Source organism: Lissotriton vulgaris, chromosome 8 (assembly GCF_964263255.1).
Source record: "Lissotriton vulgaris chromosome 8, aLisVul1.2, whole genome shotgun sequence".
Taxonomy (NCBI): Eukaryota; Metazoa; Chordata; class Amphibia; order Caudata; family Salamandridae; genus Lissotriton; species Lissotriton vulgaris.
Genome location: NC_141696.1, coordinates 1,247,716,155 through 1,247,731,354, shown reverse-complemented (window position 1 = coordinate 1,247,731,354; position 15,200 = coordinate 1,247,716,155). Strand labels below are relative to the sequence as shown.

Genomic DNA, 15,200 nt, shown 5'->3' with positions numbered 1-15,200 from the left:
TGGGCAGTACATTTGCCCCAAGCATTGCGGGATTGTATGTTCACAATTTTGAAAAAACTCACATCCTTGCGGCTACTAATCCTTACACTCTCAATGTTATCCTGTGGCAGAGGTACGTTGATGATGTGCTTTTAATCTGGCAAGGCTCTGAAGAAAGCCTCTTGGCATTTTTTGACTGGGTAAACACATGTGATCCCCACCTTAAATTCACCCATCAGTACCACCCAAACTCCATCGTGTTTCTGGATGTTACAATAACCAGGGCTGGCGACCATCTAACTACTAAAACCTATTATAAGCCCACCAGCAAAAACAATCTGCTCCACTTTTCGAGCTTTCACCCGCGTCCTTTGCGGGAGAATTTACCTTTTGGCCAATACCTATGTATTCGTAGGAATTGTAGCAACCTGACTGATTTCAATCAACAGGCAGAAGATCTAACAAGTAAGTTACTTACAAGAGGCTATTCCAAAAGAATTCTGAAAAAAAGTCGCAAGAGGGCCAAGAATCAAAATAGGGAGGCCTTGTTGGAAGATTACAGCAAGGACAGGGAAGCCGAGACACCTTTGACCTGTGTGACGACCTACAGCAATATTTCAAATGCTGTAAGTCGCTGCATAGGCAAACACTGGAGAATTCTAACAAGCAATGGGCGTAACTGGCAGAAACCACTATTTTCCTACAAGCGTGAAAGGAGTTTGCAAGACGCACTAGTTCATACCCGTCCCAGAACCAATGATACGATCAGGGACACTAGTGTACTCGCCACGTGGGGCTTGCCCCCAGTCAATGGCCATTTTCCATGCGGAGTTTGCAGCGTTTGCCATCTTACAACAGCGACGAAGACACTAAATCTAGAAGCTGGGAAACTCTGGCATCTCAAAGGCCATACAAACTGCAACTCAAGTAACGTTATCTATCTAGTCACTTGCCCCTGCAATCTCAAATATGTGGGGATGACCACGAGGAAAATAAAACTACGCATCTGCGAACATCGCAGCAATGTGAGATGCCAGAAAAGCACAACAAAACTAACTGCTCATTTCCTGGAACGTGGGCATTGCCCGAACAACATCAGATGGACGGTGATAGAGCAAATTAATCAAGGTAGTGAAAGTAGTATCTTTGAAAAGGAACAAAGATGGATTTACCGTCTTTGCACGCATTTACAGGGATTGAATGATGCTATACCCTGGGGCTCCGTAATGTGACGATAAGTGTACCACTCTACTTTATCTGATGATGGAATGTCCTTTTGCCACCTTTCTTTGGGATACCCTGGCATTTATGTTCTTTGTCATTGTCAGCCCTTTTTTGTTTCAGAAACAGCCCTATGTTGCCAGTGAAAAAAGTTGTAAAGACATGTCTTAATTTACACATGATTGTAACCTAGCAGCTGTTGTATGCGCAGGAATCCGGGGGCCCCTGGATTTATGTGGGAGCTCTGTTTGTACCTTGACTGTGTCTTTCAAAAAGAGTTCTCATGTGAGAGTGGAGCTGCGATACTAATCCACGTTTTAATGCTCTCCTGAATGCACAAGACACTAATGCACTAATGGCTCGTGGGTTTAAATATGATTCTTATTCACCCCTACATTGTGTTTGCTCAATACAGTTTCGCTTGAAAGTAGAAGAACGATGTTAATTCACGCTCTACCCCTTTTAAGTGATTCGGTCTCTTTAAGACATAGAAACGGAACAGTGATCACGTGATCGTGATTCACGTCGTTCACGCATTTACAAAAACCATCGTCCCCGCAGGTCCCGTGTTTCCGGGCCGTGGATGTCAACAGATTAGGTTCCTTGGAGGGCAGTCGCCGGGAAAGAAGGAAGTGAGGCGGTAGCGTGTATTATTTTCTCTGTTACCTCTTGCTGCTTAACCCCTTCGAAGCTAATGACGAGCTGGGCTCGTCATGGCGCTTACCTGCCGTGCGCGGATGACAAGGCCAGCTCGTCATGAATTATGGTGATTATGATTTTCTAGCGCAGGACGGGAAAACGCCTAGCAGCCATGTGGTTAATCTGGGCACATGCTCCCTTGATAGAGCTTCTGATGAGAGAAACAACAATAATTACCGGCCCAATCTTTAACTTTCAGATGTTCCGGGCATGAAGATTTTCCCCTGCCACGAGCCCATGGGGGACTGCTCCTGATACTTTTGAGTGAGTTAAAGACCTTAGGTCTTTTTTGACTGAAGGTGTAGTTTGGTTATTTAACTTTGTAACGGGCACTTTTTGACTTTGATTATGATAACACCTCGCGGCTTACACATCATAATGGTTTGTGTTTGCATCGACGAAGGTGATAATTTGCAGGCAATTATGCCTCTTTTGAACACTGCAAATGCTAATGCATTGCTTTATTTCTAAGGGGCATGATATGTGTTAAAGTCAATGGGTATGTCTCCCCAATGGACATTATATGGTGGGATATACTGAATACCTTAATGCCACTATTATTCATTGACTATTAGGTGTGTTTTTCTACTTTCACTTTCTGATAAACTGTGAATTCGCAATGATTATATGAGTAGGAAATGTCTCCTCTGCTTTAGTTTTTCTCCCCATGTCTATTGATTTTTTTCAGATTCATCATCCCTCACGCAAAGGAGGGATTGCACGAGAAAGTTCCTGTGCACCGGTTACAAACAAGTTTGTAATCTTTATGTCCTTCCCGCCCCAGGTGGTTTTGGCGCCTTAGCGTGCGCTACCCACGAGGCAAGGATTTGTATGGTCCTGACGAATGCTGAGCTGACTAGTGGCTCACCATAGCAGAAACATGTCGACCTTTGTATTTTTATGTATAGGACGTTTTGGTTCAAATTAACACAACCATCTTTACGTCCTCCTCTCACTTATGTTTTTAATGGAGTTAGAACTACCCCTTTATTAAATGAATCATTCTAGTTTGGGGAGTAGTCCACACTCCTTTTAACTCACTTTTCACCACTGTTGGGTACTACTTCACATATTCAAAACAAGAACCCAATGAAGACAACTGGCAACGACTTTCAGTTGGTGCCTGAGGGGTCTTTTTCTGCACTGCGTCTGCAAAACCTACCTTATTGCTCTTTCGTTTTCTTGAACTCATGTTTTGGTGGCAGTAATTGAATGTCTTTACCTCCACCTTCTTATGTGTGTTTTTTCGTTTTTAGTCACTCTTCTGTTGATTTGGATTCAGTGGTGACATAGTGACCTGCATGTTCTCCCACATTAAATTGTTCATTTTATCTACCATAGCAATGCACATAATATCTGGCACAATGCTGCGCAAGCCTTCAGCCACAATGGCATATTTGGGAATTTTCTGTGACACAATATTAATAGGGCGGTACAAAAGGGGGTAGTGATGGACGGAGCATCTGAACCAATAAAACACTCACACCCAGTCAACAGATCTGGGTTTAATCCATCACCGTTCTTTAGCCCACTCTGCCACCCCAGTTCAGACATGGCCATATGCAAATCAGTCTGACCCTGTGCCTCATGAGAACAGTCCAGCCCGAACTGCCGAGCCATGCCTTCCCTGGACCGGAAACAAGCTTCCGAGGACTGGTTTCTGGCATTTCAGCCGTCTTTAACCCGGCTTGCTTGAATCCAGTGGCAAAGTGAGCAAGGGACTCACGAGTGTGGCAGGGTATGCTCAGACGTGAGTCCCTTGCTCACTTTGCCACTGGATTCAAGCAAGCCAGGCTGAAGATGGCTGGAATGCCAGAAATTGGTCCTCGGAAGCTTGTTTCCGGTCCAGGGAAGACATGGCTTGGCAGTTCGGGCTGGACTGTTCCCATGAGGCACAGGGTCAGACTGATTTGCATATAGCCATGTCTGAACTGGGGTGGCAGAGTGGGCTAAAGAACGTGATGGATTAAACCCAGATCTTTTGACTGGGTGTGAGTGTTTGATTGATTCAGATGCTCCGTCCATCACCACCCCCGATTGTACCACAATTTTAATAGGGCATCAGATGGTTATATTCAGTACCACGAGGTGTGGGGGCACACTTAATCATGTTATGCATCAATATTCTGAGAACATATGACCACATGATACATCACAATGTTTTGAAATCATACTCTGTTCTGCAATCACTAGGATACTTAGAACACTAGGGAATGTTGTGTAAAAATGTGGCCCAATTTGAATCTTATTCTTCAGTGCAGTGGTATTTTTTCTGCACAATAAGTGATCACAGTCAGTGGTTACTACATTACAAATATGTGGAAACTAACATTATGATGTGTACTTCGTGAAATTGACTTATTTTCTTAATAGTCCATTTTTATTGCCTCCATAGTTTCTTTGTGAACCAGTTAAAATGGGAACAATATTTAAAAAAAAAAAAGAATAATCCCTACTTAGCCATTGAAACTCAGCTTTAACCTTACATGCTTACCTAATTTCAGTCTTTCCACTGGGAACTCCCATTTGCTTGCATCATAGGGAAGACGTTCACATTGTTCATCTAAAGGAACTTCCTCTGGGTCCACGATGATGGACAGGTAGTCAGTCTTAACTTCAGGCGACGTCGGCTGCAAAATACAGAAGATAGCATATTACTTGAAGGAGGGCGAATACAGTGTCAACAGACTCTATAAATTAAACTAAGATTGGATATTTCAAATGTATTACGTCTGTCTTCCTCTCCAATGACCACTCAGATATCTGTGCCTTCAAAACTTCTTACATCACGTATTCATGAAAACTATGCATGCTTTGGCCTGGTTGTCTAGAATAGATATGCCTCAACTCAGTTCAAGTTCAGAGAGTTGGAGATGCACCTCTTTAAAGATCACTATACCCAGTGCTTGAAATGGAGAAATAGAAGTGCTGGTACTCTATACCAGAGTACCTGCTTGATTCTGAGAAGTGCTGGTACTCTCCTATTAAAAGTATTATGTTTTTCTTGATAAGTGCAGGTACTCTCCCTCTCAAATTAAAAAAGTGCTCTATACTCAGTACCGGGCAGTACCGGCCCATTTAAAGAGCTCTGACTACATCACAATGCAGTAGCAAAGCACTTCTGCCCCAGATCCAGCTATTCCACATGCCACTCATTCACTGTATGTACAAACGCGGGCACACACACACTCACACTCACACACGCATATATTCTATTACTGAAAGTTGTTTCTTTACCAAGACTTTTTCAAAGCATTTAAGTGCCTAGAAAAGGCTATGTCTATACTTATAGTGGGGGACGGACCAGCCATGAATCTGACTTGATTCTTGGATCCAAACCACGAGCCAAGCCATTGGGGCGATTGTTAACTGGTTCATATGCGGATATGGACATGCTATGACAGGCCCAGTTACCTGATAATACATGTTCTAAACTGTCTTGCATCATGCTTGGTACAACTCGTTTTCCCTAGTCTTAATAATGTTTAATAATGCATAAATTAAAGTTTGTTTCTCTGTTTTAATAAATGTGAATTTTTTGGGAAAAACTGTCTTTATGTGCCACATATCTATTGCAATCTATGTGATTAATACAATAAACTTTTTGCTACTAAACTGTCTTGCACCCTGAAACCAAAGCACGTGACTTAACTTTTCTGTAGCAGCCCTCATTGGCAGTGGCGTAATGAAACTTGAGGGAGCCTCTCACAAAGTACATGGAGGGGGCCCCCTTGAATCCAGTGGCAAAGTGAGCAAGGGACCCATGTCTGGGCATACCCTGCCAATTTAGGGTGAACAAAGCAAACACAAGGAGATGATGGACGGAGCACTGAAACTTTTCAGACACTCACCCCCAGTCACAGATCTGGGTTGAGTCCATCATCATTCTTTAGCTCACTTCGCCACCTCAGTTCAGACCCAGCTATATGCAAATCAGTCTTGACCCTGTGCCTCACGGGAACAGTCCAGCCCGAATTCCCAAGCCTGGTTTTCCCAGAACAGTAATCAAGCACCCTGGAACCGGTTTCTGGGTAACACCCTTTATCAGCCAGGCTAGCTTGAATCCAGTGGCAAAGTGAGCAAGGGACCCACGTCTGGGCATACCCTGCCAACATAGGGCGAACAAAGCCAACACAAGGAGGTGATGGACGGAGCACTGAAACTTTTTAGACACTCACCCCCAGTCACAGATCTGGGTTGAATCTATCATCAGTGCTAAGCTCACTTCGCCATCTCAGTTCAGACCCAGCTATATGCAAATCAGTCTTGACCCTGTGCCTCATGGGAACAGTCCAGCCCGAACTGCCAAGCCAAGTCTTCCCTGAACCGGAATCAAGCATCCTGGGACCGGGTTCTAGGTAACACCCTTCATCAGCCAGGCTAGCTTGAATCCAGTGGCAAAGTGAGCAAAGGATCCACATCTAAGCATACCCTGCCAACTTAGGGCGAACAAAGCAAACACAAGGAGGTGATGGAGGGAGCACTGAAACTTTTCAGACACACATCCCCAGTCACAGATCTGGATTGAATCCATCATCATTCTTTAGCTCACTTCGCCACCTCAGTTCAGACCCAGCTATATGCAAATCAGTGTTGACCCTGTGCCTCATGGGAACAGTCCAGCCCGAACTGCCAAGCCAGGCCTTCCCTGAACCGGATTCAAGCATCCTGGGACCGGTTTCTGGGTAACACCCTTCATCAGCCAGGCTAGCTTAAATCCCGTGGCAAAGTGAGCAAGGGTCCCACATCTGGGCATACCCTGCCAACTTAAGGCGAACAAAGCAAACACAAGGAGATGATGGACGGAGCACTGAAACTTTTCAGACACTCACCCCCAGTCACAGATCTGGGTTGAATCCAGCGCTCCCTCCATCATCTCCTTGTGTTTGAATAGTCATTTACACAATGCCAATAGCTCAAACTCTTGCAAATGTGAGACCAATTTCACTTACAAGAAGCGGCCACCATTGTCCTGGGCTGCTTGGAAAGTGAAAGAGTGCTTTGCGCTGTGAATGTTGCAGAAAAGCGCGTTGTGCCTGCAGTAGGAGAAACTCATTAAAGAAAATAGTGCTTACGACTAAATAAGGCGCATAGTGTAACAACAGAAAAGAGACCGTCCTCATGAGAGGTTACAAATGAAGACAAGGCGTTACTAAGAAGAGACTTACAAGCCTATTAACAAATCAGATGCCAGTATTTACAAAGGACAATGACACAAGCCAATGAAAATTATGGGCGGAGAGTGAATGGAGCTTCAAGTCCATGCTCGAATACAGCATGCCTCGCAGAGCAGCGCATGCGCTGACCAGGCTCGACCTAAAAAGAAAGGGAGTTTGAACACTAAACATATATTTTGTTTGGTAGTTAAAATTAAAAACACACCGCCCATGTGCACTGTAGATGCACTCACACAGGCGCACAATGTCTAGGTGGTGTGTACTGAACCTTTGGCATCAGAGCAGAGCCGCAAAATACTCTTTGTTCCACATTAATTAGGCTGTTAGAATTGAAACATGATGATGGATCTATGTCAATCTGTCTAGTGTTAGATGAAGCCTTCAGGCGGCCTGACACGCCAGGCTTAATCTGTGATCCCACTGGAGAAAGAGCACAACCTTCTGTGCTGCAGGTGAGTTCAGACTGAGTTTGCACATCCAAGCCACTTATGCAAATTCCATCCAGTACTCACACCCTATCAGCACCTCAACGATCATCGCCAATAAGCAGTGAACCCTATGGCCCAAGGCTTTTCAAATCAATGCGCGGGCACTGACTGCTTTCTTAGATGCTGCACTGGACACGGGGTTATTTTTGTAATTCAATCCAAGTGCATTCTTTGCTAAACAATTACCACATGGCGTGATATGTAAACTTTGAAGAACGAAAAGTATCTTAACAAAAGAGCAAAAAACAACTGGTGAAAATACGTTTCACTCATTTTTGTGTGAAACGCACCAAGAAAATGGATGCGAGATGAGAATGTATTGTCGCATTTATAGTTTGAATGGTGTTTTTCTTTAGGATTCAGAACTATTCGCCGTCACAACACTGGGCTGTTCGATAACAGTTCCTGTTTCCTTGGGACTTTGTCTGGGCAATTCTTGTCCAATCAAAGAGCTGGTGTAAGGCTGCATTGCAAACAAGTTAGTACACTTCCTCTGTTGATGGTAAACTAAACAATACGATGGATTGGATTCGAAGAACAACATCCTCTCGACCCAGAACACAAATTGCAGGCGAGGCATTGGCTGTGAAAGTGTCATTTATATACAAGAGCAGGTCAGTTTTCAGGTATTACTTTTTTAGGAGGGCCTTGGAATTAGGGTTTGCCCAGTCAGATTATTTATCTATTCGACCCTTTCCTCAAATTCTCAATAGGCGTTGCCCCGATTTGTGACCTGCAGTGCCCCCTGAGGATGAAACGGCAAATGCGCCTGTACTACAAGCGGCTTTGGTTCATCTGCCGCCCTTATTACCATGGTTACTACTAACTGCGCCACATGGGACTGCTGCAGGTTTGCCTAATGTGCAGTACTTTTCCATGATGCACATACCCACGAAAAGCAAAGGATGGCTCAGTGAGATAAGCTCCCGCTGCTCCATTAAGGGGTGATCCATAGGTCATAGTTCAAATCTCTGACTCAGACTTTCCATCCTTGTCAGGTAGGTAACTTAAGTACCATTACATTGTGTAATAGTAACACCTGTTCTCTGCATTTAGAACCAATATAAGAACTCTATTAAATCAGCCTGATACTAATATTAAGTGCTAGGTAATTTACTGACATGACACAGGCATGAAAATAAGTAGGATATCAGTAAAGAAAGGTTGATTTGCTTTGTGAGTGTGTGTGAAGTGTTTCGATGGCATCTTGGGTTCACTGAAAAACAAGTATTTCAGTGTGGAACAGGTCCGCCATTTCCGAGCAGCGCTTTCAAAGGGCATTTGACACTGTTTTTAGATTTTCTAAAAGATTAGGGAGTAAGCCAATGGAATAATTGCTTTGTGTGTTTAAAAACAAATGCCTTTCTATTGTTTCATTTGGTGCTGGTGTCTGGGGTTATTCCAATAGTAAATCCCTTCGAATAATCGAGAATACATTTTTAAGAAGGCTTCTGGCTGTCCCACAACCTACCCCAGGCCTGCCAAGTACCACACATCAGGCGTTAGACCAACGCATTTCAGTGTGGTGCATCGCATCACCGCACTGAAATGCATTGTCACACATAGCGCCTCAGCTGTCACTTAAGCTAGCGCTGGTTAAAACTAAACTGGAGTGGCAGCTGGCAGCACGCCGTGGCGTGTGCGCGTTGCTCCAACTGGCAGCATGCTGGCTGAGGTAGTCGCAGCTGCTGCAGGCAGTATTACAATGTATTTCATCAGAAAAGGAGATTGATTCCTGCCGCGCGGGTGACGTCACATCCTGCTGCCGGAGTTGTGGGAGGCTGGCTAGTAGTATTTGCGGTAAATCATAGCGCTCGCAACCCCTGCCTCATTTTGTCTTGAAGAATTGGGCTTGATTAATCTGGAAGACCATTTAAAACTGCAGCCGGAGGAGGAGCCAAGATGGCGACCTGAGCGGACGCGCAGCCTTCGGCTCCGCCGGCCCCGGTATCCCGCACCTAGATCCAGCTTGCTTCGTTTGTCAGTTTTTAACCCGAAAGGTGCGGGCCACGGAGCTGATGTCACCGGTGTTCCGCCGGCCTCTCCACCCGCCCGGATTCCGAAGTTGTGGGCAAGCGCGCCCTGGCCCGGGACCCAGCCTGCTCCGAGACGCTCTGCGGACCTCTCGTCCCCTCCTGCAGTTACCCTGTTGCCGGGATGGTGAGATTGAACGGCGATTCTTTGCTGGGACGCGACCTGAGTGCTGCCTGCTGACGGGGACCGTTGTGCATTCCCCGGACTACACGGAGACGGAGGGCAGGGGCGCCTGACCAGCGAGTCCTTTGTGTTTGGCCGCCATACTTGCTTTGTCCCACGGGTCCCTCCGGACTGGGACGGCGCACTCTGCCCGGGTCTGAAACCCGCGTCACGCAATTGTCGGCTCTAAGCAGCCACCTGCGTCGGGCGGGATACTACTGGCCAGGGTTTATCTACTGCAGCCGGGTCACGTCCCGCTACTTTCCCCTGTCCTCCCCCGGCACTTCAGATTCGGGAGGAAGACAAGATGGCGATACCAGTGGCTGGTCACTGAAGGGCGATCCGACGGAACGGCGAACACCCCGGCGTGCATGTGATCGGAGCACATTCACCTCAAGGGACTGAGACAATGGGGACCCCACAGCCTGATGTAACGCTGGCAGATGTGTTGGCAGCCCTGGGTGAGCTGCGTTCGGTGGTGCAGAGCAGCTGTAGCGCGCTGGGGGCGAGACTGGATGCCTGTGCCCGGGATTCCACCCAGAAACAGGAGAAGTGTTACCCACATCATTCCGGACCGGGGTTGCCGCAGCCTGCCGCCGCAACATTGTCTCAAGGAGCTGCTGAGGACGATACTGTAACCTTTGTTGTGGCGGGCGGCGGTCTGTTGCCAATTACTACTGCAGACACTGATACATGGTTTCTCTCCTGCCCCGCGCTCGCTTGTGTACAGTCACTTGAGGTGTCGTGGATTTGGCTACCAGTGCTTTGTCCCCCTGTTTTGTTCCCAACATGCTTGCCTTGGATTTTGATCGCTTCGCCTTGTGCATATCGCGGCTGGACCTTGCCAGAGAGAACTGATGCTGAGGGGGAATCCTTGTTTGGGACCGGACGCCATTTGCTCCTTGTTTTTGCAACTCCCCCCTCCCCCGGGCGGCCATCTTCTCTTCTTCTCCTGCAATTCACGGGATTGCCGAGCGGAGGGGGCGCGAGACAACGTCCCAGATCGGGCCAGGGATAGACGACTTTCTTTGTTTGACACCCGGGCGGGTGGGTGGAGGTAGGGTGGACCTCGAATCTGGCCTGTTTTGTCGCTGACTGCGCAATGACTCTCCCCACATAATTGCTTGCTGTTGCTCTATCTGATGTTGCTGTTGGGGCGGGTATTGCTTAATGGGCCGGCGGAGTTCGCCTGTATATTTAATTGACCCTCCTCCCGGACCTTCTCGTGTGGGAGCCCAGGGACGGGTTTCTGTTCCTACTCCCTGAGTCATTGGATTATACCTTTTCTTTTTGCTTTCCCTACTGCTTTCTCTCCTTCTTCTCTTCTTTTCTCTTCACTCGCTATATTTCGGGTTTATGGGGCGACAGACACTCTGCTAGGGGGGGGGCAGGCCATAGCCTCTGCATGTGTGTAGGGTGGGGGGTTATTTTTAGTTCGAATTTTTATTTCTATGGTGCCTTTCTTGCTCTTTTATGATTTTTCTCTTCTCTTTTGGGCCCGTGCTAGGTGTACTGGGGGATGGGTGGCGGTGTATATGCAGATGGGTTGTTTAGGCAGCTTCCTGATGATTGACTATTTTGTGGCCATCCTCTGGTCGGGACTTACATGTTGTGAAGCGCTCCGCCAGGTACTGATGTCTCTTGTCGAGTCCCACCTACATGGACCTTGCTCTTTTCTTTTTGTAGTTTGTGTACGGAATACTATGACCTGTTCTTAATGTTTGCACAAAAAAAGAATTTTAAAATTAACCTACATTGCTCCTATGCCTGGGTATTGTGGCGCTTTGCACGTTGTTCTTTCATCGTAACTGTTGCCATGCCACATTTCCTTGGCGCCGTATTGCATGCACTAGTGCTACATGAGGTGTTGTGGCCGGCCGGATGGTTGTAGGCCCGTATGTGTATTGTCTATTGAGCACAATAAAGGTTTTCAAAAATTAAAAAAAAAAAAAAAAAAAAAACTGCAGCCGTTGTTACTTTGGCTTAAAACTTGGAAACATCCCGAAGCCCACTTTTGTATGCAAATTCTGAGTGATTGTTTGGCTCTGGTAAATTCTCTAGAAATTAATTGGCTGAAATGTAGTAAAAGTAGCTTCACAAAGATGGGTGTTCCTGAATATTTCTCCAACCCAGAATGTCTTGAAGGTGTCTCATTAAGACAAATTAAAATTATTTTTTAAAACCATGTAAATCTAGTCTGCGGGTGAACAGTAGTACTAGAGCTAGAGAACTTCCCAAACCTTTCCCTCTTCGGCCGGCACCTAACTTACAGATAGTTCTCAACGAAAGGCAACGCTTTTTATTGACAAGTCTTCACCTTCAAACTTTACATTTCTTAGTAGCTTTCCCAGAACCGGGTACTTGGTTCCTGTCTCTTTCTCCTTGTCCCTGTGATGGTGTTGCACAGCAATACACTAAGCACTTAATTTTATTTTGCTCTTTTTATATTACACAGAGAAGGCAGTTTCTTTGCCCTTTACTTTTGACATTAGAGGGTTGTTGGTGCTTTACTAAAAGAGCAGCGTGCTTCCTCCATAAAACCTATTGGGGCACTTCTCGATATTTATAGGGGTAGGGTTGTGAGTGCAGCACTGTATGGCGCAGAACTTTGGGGTACCCAGAGAGTGGATACCTTGGCCCACCTAGAAAATAAATTTCATAAAGATCTGATGAGGCTACCCCAGAGCACCCCCACAATTCCCATCTTGCTTGACGCAGGTACTCGCCCAATCTGCGAGCAAGCAAAATTACGCCCCTTACTTCTATGGTCTAGAATCTGGAATGTCCCCGAGCTCCACAGCTATGCAGATGCCCTAAAAGATGTACTATCCTTACCTGGCTGGCATAAGATCGCCTGGCTCAGAGAGGTTAAGAGGGCATTGTACAAACTCGGTCTAGGAGCTGCGTGGGAAAATAAAACAGCACCTCCCAAACAAGAACTGAAGAAGGCTTACTGGTCTTGGGTGGATAATGAGAGAATTGGTAAATCAAATCACCCAAAATCTGTTGCCAATTTCTTAATGGTTAAAGATATCCCCTCCAGAGAACCATACTTGGATTTGATTCACAGTTCACATGACAGGGCATTATATTTCAAATTCAGGGTTGGGGTCTTACCTTTATGTCAGTTTAGCTCTACCTGGAAACCACCATTGCAAACTGTACCGCACTGCCCATTCTGTGAGCTAAAAATTGAATCTGTTGCTCACTTTCTATTTGAGTGTCAAGTCTATATGGCCCCTAGACGGAGGTGGTTGAAGCCTCTTTGCAGGAGCCTGGGAACTCGCTCGCATCTGGAAGCTTTAAGAATACTGCTCTCAGATACAAGACCCTTTTTTGCTATTTGTTTGGCTAAATTCCTAGGCTGGGCCTGGCGCATAAGATCTGCTAAAAAACTGATGATACAGTAGAGTGTCCCTTTTCATTTGTATAAATTTTATGTTTCTCTCGTGTAAATATGAATGTTTTAACGGTAATATGAATTGTAAATTGCTTTGTTTCGACTATTGTTTTTATGCTGTCATGTTGCTTTTATGATATGTTTCTATATCGAAATAAAGCTTACTACTACTACATTAGGAGCAAGTTCTCATGAACAGGCTGTGGCCTACCTTTATGATTTGGGTACCCCAGAAGTTATATATGCTGTTCTGAACTATATTTTAAGCCCTTCAAAGATTCACAACAAGTACTGATTTTACACCTATGTATAGTTGTGAATGTGTACTGTTTGGTGTAATATTTATGAGGAGCTCACAATTGTATCGCATGAAGTTTGCTAAGTTGTTTTTCTTCAATTTTACTCCTAAGATTTTATTATGTTTGGTACAATGTTTATGTGAAGATATTTTATATGTGAAAATTGTATCTGTACTTTTATGGCTATATTAAAATAATTGAATAAAGATGATGAGTAGTGCTTATAAGTTGAACCTACAAAATACTGACAGAACTGCTAGTATAGCATGGAGTGAGAAGGCTACTCGTGCATTCCTGATGTTCAGTTATGGCTCAAGCTTCCAATCCGCTTCTTCTCCTTCTGACCCCATGCTATTGAGGGAAACGCCTTGTGTATTGGCAAAGAAACCGTTAGGAGGCAGACTGATTTGTTAGAACCTACCTCAAGGAGGCATTTTTTTGGTGTAAAGCCCTGTCTACTAATTGTAGCAGCTAGAGCTTTGTATTAAAAAAACAACAGGTGATAGTGTGGGAACAACCATGTACCATAGCTACAAACAAAAAAGATACACTGTTCCCCAGAAAGGACAAGAAATCGGCGTAACCAAGCGGAGAAGAAAAAGAAGGGGGGAAGTCCCCCTTTCGGAACTAAAACCCTCACACACCCAGCAAGCTAGGAGTCATGCTTCATCATCTGGATTCTGCTCCTCGTCAGACTGGTGCTGCAATGTCTGACGGGCACCCGTGAAGGGGCTCTTTATCGGAGATCTTTCCCCCCCTTCTTTTTCTTCTCCGCTTTGTTACGCCGATTTCTTGTCCTTTCTGGGGAACAGTGTATCTTTTTTGTTTGTAGCTATGGTCCAAGGGCTGATACACTGGACCCCGTAAAATATTGCCCTTCTAACTCCCTCTTGTTGTTGATGCATTACCTGCACGGGCTACCCCCGTGGGAGTATTAAGGTTACCTACAGTAGTCTCTCTACTGTGTGGTCCACCCTGTTATACAGTATATTCCTGGACACTGACAACAGTAGTCTCCGTCCAATGATGGAAGATGTCCCAGGTCTTAGCTTCGATGAGGAGGCAATAGCAGAGGAACTGAGGGCAGCATCCTCCCTGCTGGGAGCAGGAGGCACTGTTGCTTCAGGTTCAACTACTGATGAATGGACCACATTAACTCAACTTAAAAAAGATTGGCTCCGCATTACCATCCACGGGGCTATGATGACAGAATACTTCAGAGCTAAGATCGCTCCTCATGGCTTGATAGTCAACATCATCCCAAGGATCTTTCTTGAGGATGGACCATTTAAACGTGACTGGTGCCAAATCTCTTGGAAATGTACAAAAGATCTTCTTTTTCTGATAGTTAAAACCGCAAAAAGATTGCGGATGCCCTCTTAGTCAAGATACATGCAGCTGAAATTGCAATTAAAGGCTCTATGCTCAAAACTTTGTTCGCGGCGAAATTGGCTGAGATAAATAAAGAGATCTCTGACAAAAAGGAATATCTCCTTAAACAAAAGATAACCAAACTTGAAAAAGACTTGGCTAACTTCAACAAAGAAAAGGTGTACCCCTACCTCAAGGCTGATTTTACTTCTACTAAAAATGGCTACTCCTCTGATGAGAGTTCAGATACAGGAAGCCGTAGGGGCTCTTCCAGCAGTGACTCTAGCGGAACTAGCCAGGGACCCTGTAACCAACGCCGCAATGTGTCTAGAGACTATAACAACAACGTCTACCAAAGTCCTCCTCCCCA

General features: G+C 45.4%; 1 protein-coding gene across 1 annotated transcript in view; it reads right to left on the bottom strand.

Annotated features, from left to right (window-relative positions):
* FLT1 (fms related receptor tyrosine kinase 1) overlaps nucleotides 1–15,200 on the bottom strand; it is a 451,054-nt gene that overhangs the window by 161,457 nt on the left and 274,397 nt on the right. Inside the window, exon 17 of the mRNA XM_086935163.1 lies at nucleotides 4,394–4,529. Within this exon, the coding sequence (XP_086791289.1) occupies nucleotides 4,394–4,529 (136 nt within the window). The remainder of the gene's footprint in view (nucleotides 1–4,393; nucleotides 4,530–15,200) is intronic.